This window comes from Hyla sarda, chromosome 8 (genome assembly GCF_029499605.1).
Source record: "Hyla sarda isolate aHylSar1 chromosome 8, aHylSar1.hap1, whole genome shotgun sequence".
NCBI lineage: Eukaryota > Metazoa > Chordata > Amphibia > Anura > Hylidae > Hyla > Hyla sarda.
In genome coordinates, this window is record NC_079196.1 from 19,564,659 (window position 1) to 19,588,651 (window position 23,993).

A 23,993-nucleotide genomic window follows, 5' to 3' on the forward strand; every position below is an offset into this window, starting at 1 on the left:
TTATAGGATCTGATACCACAGGACACAGCACAGGGATATGGGGTCCGCACCTCACACCTTATAGGATCTGATACCACAGGACACAGTACAGGGATATGGGGTCCGCACCTCACACCTTATAGGATCTGATACCACAGGACACAGCACAGGGATATGGGGTCCGCACCTCACACCTTATAGGATCTGATACCACAGGACACAGCACAGGGATATGGGGTCCGCACCTCACACCTTATAGGATCTGATACCACAGGACACAGCACAGGGATATGGGGTCCGCACCTCACACCTTATAGGATCTGATACCACAGGACACAGCACAGGGATATGGGGTCCGCACCTCACACCTTATAGGATCTGATACCACAGGACACAGCACAGGGATATGGGGTCCGCACCTCACACCTTTATAGGATCTGAAACCACAGGACACAGCACAGGGATATGGGGTCCGCACCTCACACCTTATAGGATCTGATACCACAGGACACAGCACAGGGATATGGGGTCCGCACCTCACACCTTATAGGGTCTGATACCACAGGACACAGTACAGGGATATGGGGTCCGCACCTCACACCTTATAGGATCTGAAACCATAGGTTGGGTAGGGGGGGATAGAGCACCATTTGGGGGGGGGGGGGGGGGTGACACAACATTAGGCTGGTTGGTGTTTGTGTCTAGAATTATAGGTACAGGGTTTTCCTTAGCGCATACACCTCAGGTCTACAACCTTCACCAGAAGAACGGCTTCACCTGCATGCTAATGGGGGAGATGTTCGAGTTGTTGTGAGTGATCTAGAAAGGACTTTGGGGAAGATAAACCAAAACTTGTGTAGAGGAAGAGTGGTGCAGTGGCCTATAGCAACCAATCAGATCGCTTCTTTCATTTCTTAAAGGCCTTTTTTTTTTCTTTTATGAAAGAAGTCATCTGATTGGTTGCTATGGGCAACTGCACCGCTCTTCCTCTACTCAGGTTTTTATAAATCCAAAAATATGGATTTTACTACAGTTTTGCTTTACGGCATCTTATTACCCTGTTCCCCTGTGCAGGCAGTTCATCTTTGTCGTAAGTTTCACCACCTTCCTGGTGAGTTGCGTGGATTATGACATCCTGTTCGCAAACAAGATGGTGAATCACAGTCAGAGCGAAAACAACAAAGTGACGCTGCCAGATGCCTTCCTGCCCCCGGGAGTCTGCAGGGACCGGTCAGTATCTTATTCTTTGCTCTCTATGTGCACAACTTTTTATTATACAATTAATAATCCCCAAGGTATAAAATCCAAAGTTTAAAGCAGTGTTTCCCAACAAGTATACCTCCAGCTTTTGCAAAACTAGTTTTGCAACAGCTGGAGGCACACTGGTTGGGAAGCACTGACCTAACAAACAACTTGTCGCCATACATTCAGGTAGCTTTTAGCGAATTGCTCTCCCAATACCTTCATGTGCGTGCATGCTCGACTTGTTTCAGCATGCACATAACCTGAATGGGTAGAAGTGGAGAATGCTGCTGGCAGACTCCTCCTTTTTTACCGAGAGGTGTAGTTTGCAACAGCTGGAGGCACCCTGATTTGAAAACACTGGATTAGAGCCTCAGGATCCCCCGCACGGCTGACATATTTGTCACATTGTTTTCCAGCATTCAGGAGAACTGGTTCCTCATGGTCCTTCTGGTCATTGCCGGCGTCTTCTGGATCCACAGACTCATCAAGTTTATTTACAATGTCTGCTGCTACTGGGAGATCTACAACTTCTACATCCAAGCCCTGCGGATCCCTATGGTGCGTGCCAGACATTGTTATAGGATCCCCGCTTCATTCACGTGAGATGGGGACCATAGTTCTTGTGATAGGTGGGGTCCCAGCTGTTCAGTCCCCCCGCTATCCTGGGGATAAATGATGTTATCATTTTTGGATTAACCCCTTCTTGAGGAACCTGTCACATTGAAAAATTGACAGCAAGAGAAGCTGACCAGATTTATATTTATATAGGGGGAGATTTATCAAAACCCGTCCAGAGGAAAAGTTGCTGAGTTGCCCATAGCAACCAATCAGATCGCTGCTTTTTTTTTAAAAGGCCTCTGAGAAATGAAAGAAGCGATCTGATTGGTTGCTAGGGGCAACTCAGCAACTTTCATTTTTTTCCCCTGTAAATCTCGGCTTATTCTGGGCTATGTAGTCATGTAGGTGGTCCTAATAAGTTAATTGACAGCAATCTGTGTATGTAGAGAGCAGTCTCTCACTGGGTAGGACCGCCCACCTGACTCCTTGTAGTCATGTGGGCAGTCAAGCACTGATCAGTGCTCAGCCTATGCATAGCACTGAACAGTATAAGCAATCAATAGATTGCTATAAAAAGTCCCTTGTGGGGATCTAAAAATGTAAAAAAAAAAGTTTAAATAAATGTAAATAAGCCCCTCCCACAATAAAAATGTTATGACACCTTTTTTCCTTTTTTTTTTACAAATTAAAGAAATGTAAACAGTAAAATGAATAAAAATTTTTAGTATTGCTGTGTGTGGAAATGTCCGAGCTATTAAAGGGGTATTCCAGGCAAAAACTTTTTTTTTATATATCAACTGGCTCCGGAAAGTTAAACAGATTTGTAAATTACTTCTATTAAAAAATCTTAATCCTTCCAATAGTTATTAGCTTCTGAAGTTTTCTGTCTAACTGCTCAATGATGAGGTCACGTCCCGGGAGCTGTGCATGATGGGAGAATATCCCCATAGGAGCTGGACAGCTCCCGGGACGTGAGTCATCAGAAAGCAGTTAGACAGAAAACAGCAACTCAACTTCAGAAGCTAATAACTATTGGAAGGATTAAGATTTTTTAATAGAAGTAATTTACAAATCTGTTTAACTTTCCGGAGCCAGTTGATATATAAAAAAAAGTTTTTGCATGGAATACCCCTTTAAGGGAGTTATGTATTGAAAAATATATCCAAAGGATAGGGGATAAGTTAAAGATCACTGGGGGTCCGAGCGCGCTGGGACCCCCCCAATCTCCTGAACGGGGCCCGGCAGACTGCTGGAAGGGGGCTTGCCGACCTCCACAGAGACTGCTGGCCGACACGCCCCCTCCATGTATGCCATAGAGCAGCGGTCTTCAACCTGCAGACCTCCAGATGTTGGAAAACTACAACTCCCAGCATGCCCGGACAGCCGTTGGCTGTCCGGGCATGCTGGGAGTTGTAGTTTTCCAACATCTGGTGGTCCGCATGTTGGAGACCACTGCCATAGAGGCACATGGAGGGGGTGTGTCAGATGCGGCTTTCTTCCAGGGTCGGAACGGCCGTTTCCAGCAGACTGCCAGGGCCCTGTTCAGGAGATCGCAGGGGTCCCAGCACTCGGACCCCCTGCGATTTATAACCTATCCTTTTGGATAGGGGATAAGTTATTTTCCGCTGCACTAAAATATAACGTTAATGATCCTGTATGGTGAACGGCATAAGTGTGAAGCCTAATTAGGCTGTATTTGTGAGAGGGGCGGTAACCTTTCCACCCCCCTGCACGTCAAGGCGGCACATAAGGGGTTGTGGGCAGGGGTAAATAACGCCCCTGCCTCCTATTGTGGGGCGTCTCTTCACGTGCATGACTGCTTTTGTTTTGTCACATTTATCCCGAGTGGTGTCCTGCTGGTGCCCCGGGGCTGTGCTCCAGATTTGTACCCCTGGGCTCAGAGAATCCCCATCCTGTTCTAGATCCAGGTCACATGCGCACCAACTTGGCAACTTAAGTCTGTGGAGGTACATAGATTGGTGCATACCCTGGGTAAAAATAAAGGGGGCTGTGTAGGTATCAATCATAGTGTTGGTGCTGTGCAGGCGCTCTTAGCGTTGGTGCAGGCGGTCATGATAATTGGGCATACATCCATACACTATACGCGGTAATTGGGACGTTTATAGCATATTTAACCCTTTAGGGACGCAGGACGTAAATGTACGTCCTGGTGCGGTGGTACTTAAGGCACCAGGACGTACATTTACGTCCTGTGCATAACCGCGGGCATCGGAGCGATGCCAGTGTCATGCGCGGCTGATCCCGGCTGCTGATCGCAGCCAGGGACCTGCCGGCAATGGCCGACGCCCGCGATCTCACGGGCGTCCGCCATTAACCCCTCAGGTGCCGGGATCAATACAGATCCCGGCATCTGCGGCAGTGCGCGATTTCAATGAATGATCGGATCGCCTATGGGGACTATTCAAGTGTAAAAAAAAAATGTAAAAGTAAAAAAAAAATTGAAAAATCCCCTCCCCCAAGAAAAAAGTAAAACGTCCGTTTTTTTCCTATTTTACCCCCAAAAAGCGTAAAAAATTAATTTTATAGACATATTTGGTATCGCTGCGTGCATAAATGTCCGAACTATTAAAATAAAATGTTAATGATCCCGTACGGTGAACGGCGTAAACGAAAAAAAAAAAAAAAGTCCAAAATTGCTACTTTTTTAATACATTTTATTAAAAAAAATATATAAAAATGTATTAAAAGTATTTTATTTGCAAATGTGGTATCAAAAAAAAGTACAGATCAAGGCGCAAAAAATGAGCCCTCATACCGCCGCTTATACTGAAAAATAAAAAGTTATAGGTCATCAAAATAAAGGGATTATAAACGTACTAATTTGGTTAAAAAGTTTGACTTTTTTTTAAGCACAAAAATAATAGAAAAGTATGCAATAAGGGGTATCATTTTAATCGTATTGACCCTCAGAATAAAGAACACACGTAATTTTTACCATAAATTGTACGGCGTGAAAACGAAACCTTCCAAAATTTGCAAAATTGCGTTTTTCTTTTTAATTTCCCCACAAAATAGTGTTTTTTGGTTGCGCCATACATTTTATGATATAATGAGTTATGTCATTACAAAGGACAACTGGTCGCGCAAAAAACAAGCCCTCATACTAGTCTGTGGATGAAAATATAAAAGAGTTATGATTTTTAGAAGGCGAGGAGGAAAAAATGAAAACGTAAAAATTAAATTGTCTGAGTCCTTAAGGCCAAAATGGGCTGAGTCCTTAAGGGGTTAAACAGTAGGTCTTACGCTCTTAGCATGCATACTGGACCCGCGCCCTATGCATGTCACGGGACTACATTCATAGCATGATTGGGGTTACGCTCATAGAATGTACACTGTGTACATACTTAGCACCCATGCGATAAGCACTGTGCACAGCAATCAGTATGGTACACATGGTTCATAGCATTCATACGATACATGCACCCTTAGCATTTCATCCTGCACACACATGATTAGCTTCTCTACTGCATTCACGCGTCTGTACTACACATACACTCAAAAAAAAAAAAAACACAATCCATTACGCTGAATCCGTTAAAGATAGCCTCATCAGGGCTCACACTCCGTGACGCTTACCACAAACAGAGGTACAAACTAATCAAATTAGTTGAATTACTATCACAAGCATGTGGCATGGCGTCATATTGTTTAATACGCTCATGGCATTCATACTGTCCATACATTCATGGCATTCATATTGTTCATACACTCACAGCATCTACACTGTCCATACGGTCACAGCATTTATACTGTTCATATGCTCTCGGCATCTACACTGTCCATACGGTCACAGCATTTATACCGTTCATACGCTCTGGGCATCTACACTGTCCATACGGTCACAGCATTTATACCGTTCATACACTCTCGGCATCTACACTGTCCATACGATCACAGCATTTATACCGTTCATACGCTCTCAGCATCTACACCGTCCATACGGTCACAGCATTTATACCGTTCATACACTCACAGCATCTACACTGTCCATACGATCACAGCATTTATACCGTTCATACATTCTCGGCATCTACACAGTCCATACGGTCACAGCATTTATACCGTTCATACGCTCTCGGCATCTACACTGTCCATACGGTCACAGCATTTATACCGTTCATACACTCACAGCATCTACACTGTCCATACGGTCACAGCATTTATACCGTTCATACATTCTCGGCATCTACACTGTCCATACGGTCACAGCATTTATACTGTTCATACACTCTCAGCATCTACACTGTCCATACTGTCACAGCATTTATACCGTTCATACGCTCTCGGCATCTACACTGTCCATACGGTCACAGCATGTATACTGTTCATACGCTCTCGGCATCTACACTGTCCATACAGTCACAGCATTTATACCGTTCATACGCTCTCGGCATCTACACTGTCCATACGGTCACAGCATTTATACTGTTCATACACTCACAGCATTTATACCGTTCATACACTCACAGCATCTACACTGTCACGACACACAGGTGGTTGTTTACCCGTTATGCCTGTCACGTCTGCAGGGGGAGGCACCACACAGGTTATTGTTACTGACACGTCATCAGAACAATAACATTACGACACACAGGTGGTTGTTTTACACGGTATGCCTGCCATGTCTGCAGGGGGAGACCCCACACAGGTTGTTGTTACTGACACGTCTTCAGAGCAATAACATTCGACACATAGGTGGTTATTTTACCCGGTATGCCTGCCACGTTTTTTACAGGGAGGCACCACACAGGTTATTGTTACTGACACATCTTCAGAGCAATAACATTCTTACATATAGGTGGATGTTTACCCATTATGCCTGCCACGTCTGCAGGGGAAGGTACCTCAGGTTATTGTTACTGACATGTCTTCAGAGCAATAACATTTCGACACAGTTGGTTGTTTTCTCGTTATACCTGCCACATCTGCAGGGGGGGCACCACACAGGTTATTGTTACTGACGCGCCTTCAGAGCAATAACATTCCGACATAGGTGTTTTTGTCACCCTTTATGCCTGCCACGTCTGCAGAGTAAGGCCCACGCAGGTCTACATTTCTGACACAATCTCCAAGCAATACACCATGACATAGGCGGTCGGATATTCCGGATGCCGACCATATTGGCAAAGGAAGTAGCACAGGTTCTGGTCACTGACACTTTCCAGAGCAAGAGCAACTCGTCACGTACATGGTGTCACCATGACAACACGTCTGCCGGGGGATATACCACGCAATTTTGTCACAGATTGTTTCCAGCTAGAGCCCGTCACGCGGTTGACAGCCCTTTCAGCGCCTGTTTCATCGGCATTATCATATGCACAATGGTCCAGTTGGAGGGCACGATGGCTCAGGCATGGAGCAGTAGTGTCTGCAGGTACATTGGGTAGGCAAATTTAAGACATGTTGGCAACAAATGGGTGGGTCACTCGCTGTGGGACACCACTCATGAGGCTACTGAAGTTAGGAATGGGGAATTGGTTTGGCTTAGTTTTCAGGTAAGTTGTTCGAATATTGTTTGATTCTACAGGCAATAAGGCTGTTACCGTCAAGGTCAGTTGGGTGGTGATGGTTGTGCCTATCTTGCTAACAGTTTCCATTTTGCCACTCATTAGCGGGACCATGATGGGATTCACTAGGCCTGACAGGTCATATTGTTTCACTCTCGCACTAATATTAGGCAGCATTCTACATGCAGATATAGGCTTGGGTTTAGCCTGACCCTGCTCAAGTGCAAACTCTGGTGTCGGTTAAGAGTGGACATGACTACCACAACTCTTCAGTTTCCAGGCATCGATTCCTAGGCCAGTCAGTTAGCTTTCACCCAACTTCTGTCTTAATGTCAGAGCTATATCTTGGGTTCTAAGGTATGGGCATCGGTTTATGATTGCAACATTTAATTCCCTACCAGATTGACTTTTTGCCCTCTTAAGGCGTGGCCTCCGTCGCGGTCATTGGGCACAATTCAGACCGATGTGTTATACAACAAGTAAGTATATATCATTGTTATCACGAGCACGAATGTGTAGCCCCGGTCACAAACCTAAAAAAAAAAACAAGGTTTAAAATTGCTAATAGTTGGGTACATTCCAGTGCAAATATGGCACCGATTAAAAACTACAGATCGCAAGAAGTGAGCCCTCATACATCTTTGTATACGGAAAAAAAAAAAGGGTCAGAATAGGGAAATTGTAAAATATTTTTAGAAAAACTAAGCTGTACAATAACAGAAAAGCGTGTAAATATGCTTGGCTGTCCAGGCATGCTGGGAGTTGAAGTTTTGCAACAGCGGGATGTCGACAGATTGGAGGCCACTGCACTATAAGGAAGTATTATAAAATGATTCAACTCTACTTCTTAGAATAAAAGGAGTGTTTAAAGGGGTACTCCCGTGCCCCAGCCTTCTGAACATCCGGTTCAGAAGGCTTGGAGACCGAGGCTGCTGCTCCAAGCCTCCTGAACCGGATGTTCAGAAGGCTGGGGCACGGGAGTTCCCTTTTAATGGTAGATATTCACTTTTGACTGGGCGTTTAACTCTTTCTCCTCCTTGCAGGCCGATCTGCCCTATTACACCTGGGAGGAAATCCAGAGCAGAATCGTCCAGATCCAGAAGGAGCACCAGATCTGCATCCACAAGAAGGAGCTGTCGGAATTGGACGTGTCTCACCGGATCTTACGCTTCAAAAACTACATGGTGGCCATGATCAACAAGAACCTTCTGCCCCTTCAGCACCGGCTTCCTTTCCTGGGCGACACCGTCTTCTACACCCGTGGTCTCAAGTACAACTTCCAGCTCATTTTCTTCTGGGGTCCCGGATGCCTCTTCCAGAACGAGTGGAGCTTAAAGCCCGAGTACAAGCGTGCCGGAGTGCGCCTGGAGCTGGCGGACAAGCTGTCCCAGCGCATCCTCTGGATAGGACTCGCCAACCTGGTGCTGTGCCCGCTCGTCCTGGTATGGCAGATCCTCTACGCCTTCTTCAGCTACACGGAGATTCTACGCCGAGAACCTGGGAGCCTCGGAGCCAGGTGCTGGTCGCTGTACGGGCGCTGCTACCTCCGCCACTTCAACGAGCTGGATCACCAGCTGCAGGCCAGGCTGAGCCGAGCGTACAAGCCAGCCAGCAAATACATGAACTGCTTCCTCTCCCCGCTCCTGGCCGTGGCTGCTAAACATTTAGGATTCCTGGCGGGATCCATCTTGGCCGTGCTGATAGCGCTCACTGTATACGATGAAGACGTGCTGGCGGTGGAGCATGTGCTGAGCGCTGTTACCCTCCTGGGAGTGGTGGTGACTGTCTGCAGGTCAGTACTGACATTATAGATCAGTGGTCTTCAACGTGCGGACCTCCAGATGTTGCAAAACTACAACTCCCAGCATGCCCGGACAGCCGTTGGCTGTCCGGGCATGCTGGGAGTTGTAGTTTTGCAACATCTGGAGGTCCGCACATTGAAGACCACTGTTATAGATGAACCTTGCACCTTGAACATTGTTTTTAGAGTTGAGCGAACTTACGGTAAATTGGCTCGTAGCGAACCTCGTGGCTCGGCCCTGCGCAAATTAGTTGAAGGGGTATTCCAGGGAAAAACTTTTTATTTTTAACTCAACTAGATCCAGAAAGTTAATTGGATTTGTAAATTTCTTCTATTAAAAAATCTTAATCCTTCCAATAATTATCAGCTGCTGAAGTTGAGTTGTTCTTTTCTGTCTGGCAACAGTGCTCTCTGCTGACATCTCTGCTTGTCTTGGGAACTGCACAGAGTAGAAGAGGTTTGCTATGGGGATTTGCTTCTACTCTGGACAGTTCCCGAGACAGGTGTCATCAGAGAGCACTTAGACAGAAAAGAACAACTCAACTTCAGCAGCTCAAAAGAACTGAAAGGATTAAGATTTTTTAATAGAAGTAATTTACAAATCTGTTTAACTTTCTGGAGCCAGTTGATATATAAAAAATATTTTTTTCCTGGATAACCCCTTTAAGCTTTCCAAGGGCTCTGGTTGCCAGGAAAAGTCCAGGATGACAGTCTTAGGTCTCCTAGGACTGTACCCATCTTTTCCAGGCAACTGGAGCCCTTACTAAAGTAATCAACAGCCGAGCTGTTAGGTTCACAACGAGCCAATTTACTGTAAGTTCGCTCAACTATAATTGTTTTTTTTTGCTATTTTTTTTATGTGTTTTGAGCGGCTTTTCAGCAACTTGTTTAACATTGTTAGATCTTTTTATTTATTTATTTATTTATTTATTTATTATGGTAATTTAGTTATTTATTTTATTCCTTTTTTTTTTTTTTTTGCATTGTTTTTGCAGTTTATGCGCTCAATTCATTATTTTTCCACCTGAAGGGGGCGTGGCTAAGTTTGTGCAGGATCATTTGTTGCAAAAAATTTTTTCGCTAAAAACTGCACAAGTATACTCCACTAGGATGACATAGAATGTAAGAAATTCGTAGTTGTATGTATCCCCCTCCCCTATTGTGGATCCCTCAAAAAATGTACAAAGTTTATTAGGTGGCATGCACTATTTCTTAAATTCAATACTTTTATCTGTGTGAAAATTGGCACAATATTTTTTAATTTGCAAAGTGGTTTCTGTGTCTGATTTAAAGGGGTACTCCGGTGGAAAACTTTTTTTTTTTTTAAATCCACTGGTGCCAGAAATTTAAACAGATTTGTAAATTACTTCTATTAAAAAATCTTAATCCTTCCAGTACTTTTTAGGGGCTATATACCGTATTTTTCGCCGTATAAGACGCACTTTTTCTTCCCCAAAACTGGGGGGGAAAAGTTGGTGCCTCTTATGCGTCGAATACACACCTATCGCGGCGGTCCCTGCGGCCATCAACGGCCGGGACCCGCAGCTAACACAGGACATCACCGATCGCGGTGATGCCCTGTATTAACCCTTCAGACGCGGCGATCAAAGCTGACCGCCGCGTCTGAAGGGAAAGTGACACTAACCCAGCTGTTCAGTCGCGCTGTTCGGGACCGCCGCAGTGAAATCGCGGCGTCCCGAACAGCTTACAGGACACCGGGAGGGACCTTACCTGCCTCCTCGGTGTCTTCTCCGTTCAGGGATCCCCTGTATGGCCGGCGCTCTCCTTCCTCGTCATCACGTCGTCGCACACGCCGTCCCATCATCCAATAGGAGCAGCGTGCGTAGCGACGTGATGATGGCGACGGAGAGCGTGGATCCCGGGGAAGAAGACGCCCGGAGCGTCGGGGACACCTCGGGGACGCGGCGACAGAGATAGAGCGACATCCAGGAAAGCGGTGACGGGCTCGGAGCGGCGGGGACACGTGAGTATTACCTCCTATACCAGTGGTCTTCAACCTGCGGACCTCCGGATGTTGCAAAACTACAACTCCCAGCATGCCCGGACTGTTCATGCTGTTCATTTTAGGAATTGTCCTGAGCAGCATATGTTTGCTATGGGGATTTTCTCCTGTTCTGGACAGTTCCTAGAATTGGACAGCAGAGGTCAGCAGAGAGCACTGTGGTCATGACATCAGAAAAATCAAAAAAAGTAAAAGCATTTCCTCTGTAGTATACAGCCCCTAAAAAGTACTGGAAGGATTAAGATTTTTTAATAGAAGTAATTTTCAAATATGTTTACATTTCTGGCACCAGTAGATTTAAAAAAAAAAAAAAAAAAAAAAAGTTTTCCACGGGAGTGCCCCTTTAAGACACTGCACCTGCAACATTAAAAAAATGTGTACATTTTTAAAAGGATGGGAAATTGGGAAGAGGCGCGCATCAACGATCTTCCCACATCCTACGCCACCTAGAGAGTGGAGTATAGGTGCGCAATTTATTATTTTATTTTTTTGTGTAAAGTTTTTTAGGCAGTGAGCTGTGATTGGTTGGTGTGGGAAACAAAGAGAATCTTACTAGAAGTCAGCGCCATAAATCTTCCCCCTTTAGTAAAATTTTAACAAAAAGTTACATCTACCTCACAGAGCATAAAACGAGCCCTCATACAGCTTCATAGACGGGAAAGTGAAAAAACAAAGGTTATAGGAGTCTGGACGGGGCGTTGTAAAGCAAGTTTTTTATTTTTTTTCTAAAAGTAGCAAAAGATTTTATATAAATTTGGTTTTATTGTAATTGTACTGACCCAACAGTTAATATTGTAAAAAAAAAAATTAATCCCCGCCCCCAGGAGGAGGAAAAATGAAAATGCCTTTGCCAAAAATTTCTGAAGTGGGAAGGGGTTAAATCCATAGTCGTCTGATCCCAAAGTCATGTGTTGGGGTATGTTCACAAATCACACTGAGGAAATTGTAAGGAAAAAGCGTAGATTTCTTCTCCATGCTAAAGTGAAGCAGAGATAGTGTTAAAATGGCGCTTATCTGGTGTGGAATTTGGCAGAGAAATACAAAGTCCCATATGGGATTTTACTTGTGGATTCGACCAGAAGAAGGAACGTGTTCTATACTCTTTATGTCACATAAGTATATTGGACATGAGAACTGATACACTAAAATGATTGTGCGGCAGCAGGACATCTGTTTACATCTCCCTGAGATGATGAAAATACGGAATTTGTTAAAAAGTCCCATGTTTATGGAAATTCAGGCAAATCTGGGCTACGAAGCTACCAAAAGATTTAAACAGATGTCCTGCAGCCGCACCATCATTGGAATTAAAGGGGTATAACAAGAAAAAACTTTTTTTTTTTTTAGATCAACTGGCTCCAGAAAGTTAAACAGATTTGTAAATTACTTCTATTAAAAAATCTTAATCCTTCCAATAATTATCAGCTGCTGAAGTTGAGTTGTTCTTTTCTGTCTGGCAACAGTGCTCTCTGCTGACATCTCTGCTTGTCTCGGGAACTGCACAGAGTAGAAGAGGTTTGCTATGGGGATTTGCTTCTATGCTGGACAGTTCCCGAGACAGGTGTCATCAGAGAGCACTTAGACAGAAAAGAACAACTCAACTTCAGCAGCTGATAAGTAATGAAAGGATTAGGATTTTTTTTAATAGAAGTAATTTACAAATCTGTTTAACTTTCTGGAGCCAGTTGATATATATAAAAAAAAAGTTTTTTCCTGGATAACCCCTTTAGGGTATGTTCACACTTTGTAGCTGAATCTCCGCTAGCGGAATTCAGCGAGTGGAGATTCAGTCTGGCAGCCAGCGGTGGCGGTAGGACCGTGCGGCACTGCCCTGTCACCATTGACGGCTATGCAGTGCTCGTGGACCTCCGCGCAAAGAATTAACATGTTCTTTCTTTGTGCGGAACAATTTCAACGGTGGAATTGTCCACCACTGAAATTCCGCAGTGTGAACGGGTTTCGCGGAAGACCCATTCACACAGATGCTAACGTTACCTGTGCGGAATTTCACTCGCGGAATTCCGCGTGAATTCTGCATTGTGAACATACCCTAAAGCTTAAGGGTAGGGTCACATGTGACGGAGCCCCCTGCCTGTGCCTGTGTGTCCGATCATAGCAGCAATCTGCCACTACGAGCACACACACAGGGATCTGCGCGACTGTAGTAAACTGCGCAGTTTGCGCAGTTTACTCACAGACATTGCGCCCACTCCTCTGCTCCCCGAGCTCGGCAGCAATGTTTGAGATTACGCCAGCGTTGGGGGCAGCGTGTGTGTGTTTCCTCCTCTCCCATAGAGATGAATAGAGGGGGCATGTTTCGACCAGCTGACTTGCTGGGTGCCAAACCTAATTTCCTTGAGCAGAGTCGGGGCTGATTTGGGGCTCCGTATAGAAGATGGCGGGGGTCCCAGCGGTCGGACCCCTGCGATCAGACACTTATCCATCATACATGTTTTTCAGATACAGTTGTGGATTCCGTAAGAATGTGCTGTCCATATTGTGTATATATAGAAACCTATAATATTTGTCATCTCTGGTCTGCAGGTCGTTTATTCCTGATCAGCACTTGGTCTTCTGTCCGGAGCAGCTCCTACGGGTCATCCTGGCTCATATTCACTACATGCCCGACCACTGGCAGCGCAGTGCTCATCGGGCGGAGACTCGGGGAGAATTTGCACAACTATTTCAATACAAGGCGGTGAGTGTAGATCCCCAACCTACTGCAAAACTACAACTCCCAGTGTGTGAGTGTAGATCCCCAACCTACTGCAAAACTACAACTCCCAGTGTGTGAGTGTAGATCCCCAACCTACTGCAAAACTACAACTCCCAGTGTGTGAGTGTAGATCCCCAACTATTGCAAAACTACTATTCCCAGTGTGTGAGTGTAGATCCCCAACTATTGCAAAACTACAACTCCCAGTGTGTGAGTGTAGATCCCCAACCTACTGCAAAACTACAACTCCCAGTGTGTGAATGTGGATCCCCAACTACTGCAAAACTACTATTCCCAGTGTGTGAGTGTAGATCCCCAACCTAATGCAAAACTACAACTCCCAGTGTGTGAGTGTAGATCCCCAACTATTGCAAAACTACAACTCCCAGTGTGTGTGTGTGTGTGGATCCCCAACTATTGCAAAACTACAACTCCCAGTGTGTGAGTGTAGATCCCCAACTATTGCAAAACTACAACTCCCAGTGTGTGTGTGTGTGTGAATCCCCAACTATTGCAAAACTACAACTCCCAGTGTGTGTGTGTGGATCCCCAACTATTGCAAAACTACAACTCCCAGTGTGTGTGTAGATCCCCAACTATTGCAAAACTACAACTCCCAGTGTGTGAGTGTGGATCTCCAACTATTGCAAAACTACAACTCCCAGTGTGTGAGTGTAGATCCCCAACCTACTGCAAAACTACAACTCCCAGTGTGTGTGTGTGTGTGTGGATCCCCAACCTACTGCAAAACTACAACTCCCAGTGTGTGAGTGTAGATCCCCAACTATTGCAAAACTACAACTCCCAGTGTGTGAGTGTGGATCCCCAACCTACTGCAAAACTACAACTCCCAGTGTGTGAGTGTGGATCCCCAACTATTGCAAAACTACAACTTCCAGTGTGGGAGTGTAGATCCCCAACCTACTGCAAAACTACAACTCCCAGTGTGTGAGTATAGATCCCCAACTATTGCACAGCTACAACTCCCAGCATGCCCGGACAGCCGTTGGCTGTCCGGGCATGCTGGGAGTTGTAGTTTTGCAACATCTGGAGGGCCACAGTTTGGACACCACTGCTGTAAACGAAGTTGTCTGGGGTGATGTCATAGTATATAATGACCCATATATACCTCTCCTTCCACTATGTCAGTATACACCATCTGCTCGGTCCATTCAGTATCTATCGGTGATGTAGTGAACCCCATTATTCCATTACTGTCTATGTGCAGGTTTTTATTCTGGAGGAGCTCCTGAGTCCACTACTGACGCCTCTCGTACTGATATTCCGGCTGCGTCCAAAGTCCTTGGAGATCATTGACTTTTTCCGAAACTTCACAGTCGAAGTGGTGGGAGTCGGGGACACCTGTTCGTTTGCACAAATGGACGTCCGCCAACACGGCAATCCTGCGGTAAATACACCAGAACAATAAGTTTCAGTATGCAGATCTGATTACATTTGCCCATAGAAGTGCTTGAAGAGGGGAGGAGGAAGTCCAAGGAAGGCTGGAAAGAGACAAATGCAGAGCGGGACAAAGGGAGTGGCTACAGCAGATTATAGTCTTCTTACACTGCTCAGTACTGCTTTATAATGTCTTCTGAGAGTGTACTATAGAGATATAGAGGAGCAGGATCCTCTCTTCTGAGAGTGTACTATAGAGATATAGAGGAGCAGGATCCTCTCTTCTGAGGGTGTACTATATAGATATAGAGGAGCAGGATCCTCTCTTCTGAGGGTGTACTATAGAGATATAGAGGAGCAGGATTCTCTCTTCTGAGGGTGTACTATAGAGATATAGAGGAGCAGGATCCTCTCTTCTGAGGGTGTGCTATAGAGATATAGAGGAGCAGGATCTTCTCTTCTGAGGGTGTGCTATAGAGATATAGAGGAGCAGGATCCTCTCTTCTGAGGGTATACTATAGAGATATAGAGGAGCAGGATCCTCTCTTCTGAGGGTGTACTATAGAGATATAGAGGAGCAGGATCCTCTCTTCTGAGGGTGTACTATAGAGATATAGAGGAGCAGGATCCTCTCTTCTGAGGGTGTACTATAGAGATCTAGAGGAGCAGGATCCTCTCTTCTGAGGGTGTACTATATAGATATAGAGGAGCAGGATCCTCTCTTCTGAGGGTGTACTATAGAGATATAGAGGAGCAGGATCCTCTCTTCTGAGGGTGTACTATAGAGATATAGGGGAGCGGGATCCTCTCTTCTGAGGGTGTACTATAGAAATATAGGGGAGCAGGATCCTCTCTTCTGAGGGTGTACTATAGAGATATAGAGGAGCAGGATCCTCTCTTCTGAGGGTGTACTATAGAGATATAGAGGAGCAGGGTCCTCTCTTCTGAGGGTGTACTATAGAGCTATAGAGGAGCAGGATCCTCTCTTCTGAGGGTGTACTATAGAGATATAGAGGAGCGGGATCTTCTCTTCTGAGGGTGTGCTATAGAGATATAGAGGAGCAGGATCCTCTCTTCTGAGGGTGTACTATAGAGATATAGAGGAGCAGGATCCTCTCTTCTGAGGGTGTACTATAGAGATATAGAGGAGCAGGATCCTCTCTTCTGAGGGTGTACTATAGAGATATAGAGGAGCAGGATCCTCTCTTCTGAGGGTGTACTATAGAGATATAGAGAAGCAGGGTCCTCTCTTCTGAGGGTGTACTATAGAGATATAGTGGAGCAGGGTCCTCTCTTCTGAGGGTGTACTATAGAGATATAGAGGAGCAGGGTCCTCTCTTCTGAGGGTGTACTATAGAGATATAGAGGAGCAGGGTCCTCTCTTCTGAGGGTGTACTATAGAGATATAGAGGAGCAGGATCCTCTCTTCTGAGGGTGTACTATAGAGATATAGAGGAGCAGGGTCCTCTCTTCTGAGGGTGTACTATAGAGATATAGAGGAGCAGGATCCTCTCTTCTGAGGGTGTACTATAGAGATATAGAGGAGCAGGATCCTCTCTTCTGTGGGTGTACTATAGAGATATAGAGGAGCAGGATCCTCTCTTCTGAGGGTGTACTATAGAGATATAGAGGAGCAGGATCCTCTCTTCTGAGGGTGTACTATAGAGATATAGGGGAGCAGGATCCTCTCTTCTGAGGGTGTACTATAGAGATATAGAGGAGCAGGATCCTCTCTTCTGAGGGTGTACTATAGAGATATAGAGGAGCAGGATCCTCTCTTCTGAGGGTATACTATAGAGATATAGAGGAGCAGGATCCTCTCTTCTGAGGGTGTACTATAGAGATATAGAGGAGCAGGGTCCTCTCTTCTGAGGGTGTACTATAGAGATATAGAGGAGCAGGGTCCTCTCTTCTGAGGGTGTACTATAGAGATATAGAGGAGCAGGGTCCTCTCTTCTGAGGGTGTACTATAGAGATATAGAGGAGCAGGATCCTCTCTTCTGAGGGTGTACTATAGAGATATAGAGGAGCAGGATCCTCTCTTCTGAGGGTGTACTATATAGATATAGAGGAGCAGGATCCTCTCTTCTGAGGGTGTACTATAGAGATATAGGGGAGCAGGATCCTCTCTTCTGAGGGTGTACTATATAGATATAGAGGAGCAGGATCCTCTCTTCTGAGGGTGTACTATAGAGATATAGAGGAGCAGGATCCTTTCTTCTGAGGGTATACTATAGAGATATAGAGGAGCAGGATCTTCTCTTCTGAGGGTGTGCTATAGAGATATAGAGGAGCAGGATCCTCTCTTCTGAGGGTCTACTATAGAGATATAGAGGAGCAGGATCCTCTCTTCTGAGGGTGTACTATAGAGATATAGAGGAGCAGGATCCTCTCTTCTGAGGGTGTACTATAGAGATATAGAGGAGCAGGATCCTCTCTTCTGAGGGTGTACTATAGAGATATAGAGGAGCAGGGTCCTCTCTTCTGAGGGTGTACTATAGAGATATAGAGGAGCAGGGTCCTCTCTTCTGAGGGTGTACTATAGAGATATAGAGGAGCAGGGTCCTCTCTTCTGAGGGTGTACTATAGAGATATAGAGGAGCAGGATCCTCTCTTCTGAGGGTGTACTATAGAGATATAGAGGAGCAGGATCCTCTCTTCTGTGGGTGTACTATAGAGATATAGAGGAGCAGGATCCTCTCTTCTGAGGGTGTACTATAGAGATATAGAGGAGCAGGATCCTCTCTTCTGAGGGTGTACTATAGAGATATAGAGGAGCAGGATCCTCTCTTCTGAGGGTGTACTATAGAGATATAGAGGAGCAGGATCCTCTCTTCTGCGGGTGTACTATAGAGATATAGAGGAGCAGGATCCTCTCTTCTGAGGGTGTACTATAGAGATATAGAGGAGCAGGATCCTCTCTTCTGAGGGTGTACTATAGAGATAAAGAGGAGCAGGATCCTCTCTTCTGAGGGTGTACTATAGAGATATAGAGGAGCAGGATCCTCTCTTCTGGGGGTGTACTATATAGATATAGAGGAGCAGGATCCTCTCTTCTGAGGGTGTACTATAGAGATATAGAGGAGCAGGATCATCTCTTCTGAGGATGTACTATAGAGATATAGAGGAGCAGGATCCTCTCTTCTGAGGGTGTACTATAGAGATATAGAGGAGCAGGATCCTCTCTTCTGAGGGTGTACTATAGAGATATAGAGGAGCAGGATCCTCTCTTCTGAGGGTGTACTATAGAGATATAGAGGAGCAGGATCCTCTCTTCTGAGGGTGTACTATAGAGATATAGAGGAGCAGGATCCTCTCTTCTGAGGGTGTACTATAGAGATATAGAGGAGCAGGATCCTCTCTTCTGAGGGTGTACTATAGAGATATAGAGGAGCAGGATCCTCTCTTCTGAGGGTGTACTATAGAGATATAGAGGAGCAGGATCCTCTCTTCTGAGTTGTACTATAGAGATATAGGGGAGCGGGATCTTCTCCTCAGATTGTGGACAATGTATGGAGACCTCATAGTAGCTATTCTATAGCCTCTAGCTCAGGGACAACTAACATTTAGAGATGGAGCCTGCAGAGGAGAAACTGGCAAAAAATGTCATATACAAGTTTATATTGTGGCCAGAAATAGTGCTGCCTCTTGTGTACACACAGAGGACAGTGCATCCTGAAAAGTTACCTTGAAGCGCAGGTTTTCCTTTGTTGGTTTCCTATAGTAAAGAGAATTGCAAAAATGTGATATTTTTTGCATAGTGGAAACATTGAAAGTGTTAATCATAGTAATGCTGCAATTTTACAGCATGTCTTGGTGGTGCCCTAGTCTTGTACCCATGTTGGTAAACTTGACCCAACCCACTAATGGTTGGATCAGCTTCTCACCTTAGGGCAGTAATATAGAGGACCTGATCTATAACTGATGGCTGCGTATATGTTTTCTTCTTTTTTAGTGGATGTCTGCTGGCAAGACCGAGGCCTCAGTTTACCAGCAGGCAGAGGATGGTAAGACCGAGCTGTCCCTTATGCACTTCGCCATCACGAATCCCCGCTGGCAGCCTCCTAGAGAATGTTCTGCGTTCCTGACACATCTACGAGAGCGAGTACAGAAAGACAGCGGAGGCACAACACCAAAGAACCCCCCTGGACTGGGGCACCCCCTGCACTGGTCTGGGCTGTCACTGCAGTCTGACTCTGAGGTCTGTCTACAAACATAATCCTACTGATGATTTTATTATTTCATTTTTTATTTTTTTGGACCCTGTCGCTTTAAAAAGACTTATGAAATGTTGTAGAGACATGTCAAAAGTTTTGATCGGTCGCGGGCCGCTGTGTTTAAAGTGTTTACAGAGCGACTGATGGCTAGAATATGCGCGGTCTCTCCAATCGTTGTGTCATGTGATCGAGACAAACTTACAATGTATGTCAATGGGATTGCTTCGGTCATCGGCACAAAGACTAGGTGTTTCCAAACCAGGGCGCCTCCGGCTGTTGCAAAACTACAACTCCCATAAACATGAATGGAGGGGGCGTGGCATCCCAGCAGCGGCCCCCCTGCAATCAGACATCTTATCTCCTATCCTTTGGATAGGGGATAAGATGTCTGTGGCTGGAATACCCCTTTTAAAGAGTGTCTCTTTCTCTGGAGGATGCCTCCTCTTCTTACAATGGTTCCCAAACCAGTCCCAGCAACACGGATTGTCCAAAGCAGAATAACACTTTAAAATAAAGAAAAACAACAAAAAACGATGATGCAAGTTTGCAAATAGTTTTGATAAAAATCCTGTTCATTCACTTCCTATGCAAAACCTTGTGACTACGAACCCCCCCTTTAGTCCAGTCGTGATATGTAATGCCAGTCCTTGCCACTTACTAGTTTCCCGTTCTGTGTTTTAGCCCCACAGTCTGATGGCGAACGTGTTTCAAGGGATGTCACCTTCGGGGATGCCGCCTCACACGGACGCTCTCTGTTCTCCACACGTCTCTGCTGTATCGGAGGTGGCGTCGGCTCTGCGTTCCCTGTCACCGCAGCAGTCCTGTCACGTGAGCCAGAATCCGAGTGGGTAAGGAAGCCGGGTGCAGACCTTTCAGAACTCTTATGATATTGTGTATTTCAGACATACAGATTTTTAATCTTGGGGTCTCCTAGAGATTTAAAAGAAAAAACGTTCAATGAGCACTGGTCCTAAAATCATCAAATATCAGTCACACGTGGATGTAGGTGTCTTTGGGGAGTCTAAGGCTGCATTCGCACCACGTTTTTGCAATACAGTTCCCGTATCAGGTTTTTGATGAAAACTGATTCCTCAAAACCTGACTAAACTGTATCAAAACGTATACACATTTCAACCTGTATACGGTTAAAAACCGTATACAATTTGAAAAATGATGTCCTGTTGCATCCGTTTTATGAAGAAAAAACTGTATACAGTGTTCCCTCAACATACGATGGTAATCCGTTCCAAATGGACCATCGTTTGTTGAAACCATCGTATGTGGAGGGATCCGTGCAATGTAAAGTATAGGACAGTGGTCTACAACATGCGGACCTCCAGATGTTGCAAAACTACAACACCCAGCATGCCCGGACAGCCGTTGGCTGTCCGGGCATGCTGGGAGTTGTAGTTTTGCAACATCTGGAGGTCCGCAGGTTGAAGACCGCTGGTATTGGAGTTTATTTATTTATATAGCGCCTACAGATTCCGCAGCGCTTACAATACTCGCGTGTCCCCGCCGCTCCGGACCATCACCGCTGCCCTGGATGTCGCCTACCATCGCTGTCGCCGCGTCCCTGGGGTGTCCCCGACGCTCCGGCAAGGCCTCTGCTTCCCCAGCATCCTCGCTCTCCGTCGCCGCCATCACGTCGCTACGCACGCCGCTCCTATTGGATGACGGGACGGCGTGCACAGCGACGTGATGACGACGATGAAGAGCGCCGACGATGCAGGGGATCCCGAAGAGGACGCGCCGGAGCCCCGAGGACAGGTAAGTGATCGTCAGTGGACCACACGGGGCACCGTAAACGGCTATCCGGTGGCAGATGAAGCAGTCTGCGCTGCCAGATATCCGTTTATGCGATGGCCCCGACATACAAAAGCATCGTATGTTGATGCTGCCTCTGAGAGACCATCGTATCTTGAAATGATCTTATGTCGGGGCCATCGTAGGTCGGGGGGTCACTGTAAGTTTTTAACTTTTTCACTCCATTATGAATTGAAATTCCAATCAAAAAAACTGAGCAAAGTCAAAAACCGGATGGTGAAAAGCGGATGGAACCGTACGCACATACGGTTCTGTACGGTTCCCATTGACTCCCATGTTAAAAAAAAAAAAAGTATACGGTTTTTCACCCGGACCAAAATATGTGGTAGACTACGGTTTTGGGTACGGGAAAAAGAAACGGACAAAACTGTATAGGATGCAAAACCGACTAAACTGGATGATGCTTTCGACATACGTTTTACAATGTTAAGTCAATGCATACGGTTTTCTATACAGTGCCGGACGGTTTTTAACTTGAAACCGTATACGGGAACTGTGTAGCAAAGACGTGGTGTGCATGCAGCCTTATCTGGAGATGGGGGGATATGACGCAGGGAATATGACATCTTTTCTGGACTTCTTTGATTTCTACCATAGAACATTACAGTTTTTATATTCAGAAATCCTTCTTCAAAGGGTTAATTTTCTTACATCGTGGTGACATTTGTACTGTCTCTTACATACTTTAATGTCTGCTATTTCTCTGTAGCCTTGAATACAGAAATGGCAGCTTTGGGAGCAGTTTGTGGGAGGGTCCTATGACCAGCGGACCCCTGTCTGAATACGCTTCTATGGAGATGAGCCTGCACGCGCTGTACATGCACGAAGTAAGTGGTTTTATCACCTGTACTATTACACTACTAATACTACAACTACCATTGATATTGAACTTATAGTAGTTTTAATAGTGGTAGTATTAGTAGTTTAACTCCTTAACCCCTTATGGACACAGACAATTTTATTTTTACGTTTTCATTTTTTTCCTCCTCGCCTTCAAAAAATTGTAACTCTTTTATATTTTCATCCACAGACAAGTATGAGGGCTTGTTTTTTGCGTGACCAGTTGTCCGTTGTAATGCCATCACTCACTTTACCATAAAATGTATGGCGCAACCCAAAAAATACTATTTGTGTGGTGAAATTAAAAAGAAAAACGCAATTTTGCTAATTTTGGAAGGCTTAGTTTTCACGCTGTACAATCTACGGTAAAAATGACATGTGTTCTTTATTCTTTTGGTCAATACGATTAAAATGATACCCGTGAAAATATACTTTTCTATTACTGTTGCGCTAAAAAAAAATCGCAAACTTTTTAACCAAATTAGTACGTTTAAAATCCCCCTATTTTGAAGACCTATAACTTTTTCATTTTTCCGTATAAGAGGCAGTATGAGGGCTCATTTTTTGAGATGTGATCTGTACGTTTTATTGATACCATATTTGCTTATATAAAACTTTTAATCCATTTTTTATTAATTTTTTTTGGGAATAAAATGTTATAAAAATAAAAAAAGGCAGCTATTTTGGACTTTTTTTTTTTTAACGTTCACTGCCGTTCACCGTACAGTATCATTAACATTTTATTTTAATAGTTCAGATACTTACGCACGCGGTGATACCAAATATGTATATAAAATATTTTTGAACACTTTTTGGGGTAAAATAGGGAAAATGGAACAATTTACGTTTTTATTGGGGGAGGGGGTTTTTCACTTTTTTTTTACTTTATCTTTTTACTTTTTTTTACTTTTATTTTTACACTTTAATAGTTCCCATAGGGGACTATTTATAGCAATCATTCGATTGCTAATACTGTTCAGTGCTATGTATAGGACACAGCACTGATCAGGGTTATCGGTCATCTTCTGCTCTGGTCTGCGGGAAGGCAGATCAGAGCAGAAGACGCAGGGAAGGCAGCGGAGGCCGGTGAGGGGACCTCCGGCTGCCGTGCTGGATGACCAGATCGCCACGGCAGCGCTGCGATCAACACCCGGGACCTGCCGCGCATGATCTGGGCATCGCTCCGATGCCCGCGGTTATGCTTAGGACGTAAATGTACGTCCTGGTGTGTTAAGTACCACCTCACCAGGACGTACATTTACGTCCTGCGTCGTTAAGGGGTTAACGACAATGGACATAAATGGACATCATGGTGCCGTGGTACTTAGCACACCATGACGTACATTTACGCTCAAATGACCACGAACACCGGACCGGTGCTCACGTCATGCACGGCAGGTCCCGGCTGCTATCAGCAGCCAGAAACCCACCCGTAATGGCGGACATCAACGATCGTGCCGATGTCCGCCATCAACCCCTCAGATGCCGTGATCAATACAGATCATGGCATCTGCAGCAGTGTGGCACTTAAAATGGATGATTGGATCGCTCGCTGCTGCGGGGATCCAATTGTCCAGCATGGCGGCCGGAGCTCTTATCGCCTTCCTTTGGCCGTCTCCCGGGGTCTTCTGCTCAGGTCTGAGATCGAGCAGACCAGAGCAGAAGATGACCGATAACACTGATCAGTGCTATGCTCTATCCATAGCACTGAACAGTATTAGCAATCAAATGATTGCTATAAATAGTCTCCTATGGGGACATAAATAGTGTAAAAAAAAAAATTATAATAATTTGAAATCCCCTCCCCCAATAAAAATGTAAATCATTCTATTTTCCCATTTTACTGCCAAAAAGCATAAAA

General features: G+C 45.1%; 1 protein-coding gene across 1 annotated transcript in view; it reads left to right on the forward strand.

Annotated features, from left to right (window-relative positions):
• The window catches only part of ATG9A (autophagy related 9A), a 47,253-nt gene that overhangs the window by 14,208 nt on the left and 9,052 nt on the right, over positions 1-23,993 (forward strand). Inside the window, exons 6-14 of the mRNA XM_056535860.1 lie at positions 725-789; positions 1,054-1,209; positions 1,641-1,782; positions 8,354-9,102; positions 13,679-13,832; positions 15,079-15,258; positions 19,204-19,449; positions 20,147-20,313; positions 22,002-22,119. Coding sequence (XP_056391835.1) covers positions 725-789; positions 1,054-1,209; positions 1,641-1,782; positions 8,354-9,102; positions 13,679-13,832; positions 15,079-15,258; positions 19,204-19,449; positions 20,147-20,313; positions 22,002-22,119 — 1,977 coding nt within the window. The remainder of the gene's footprint in view (positions 1-724; positions 790-1,053; positions 1,210-1,640; positions 1,783-8,353; positions 9,103-13,678; positions 13,833-15,078; positions 15,259-19,203; positions 19,450-20,146; positions 20,314-22,001; positions 22,120-23,993) is intronic.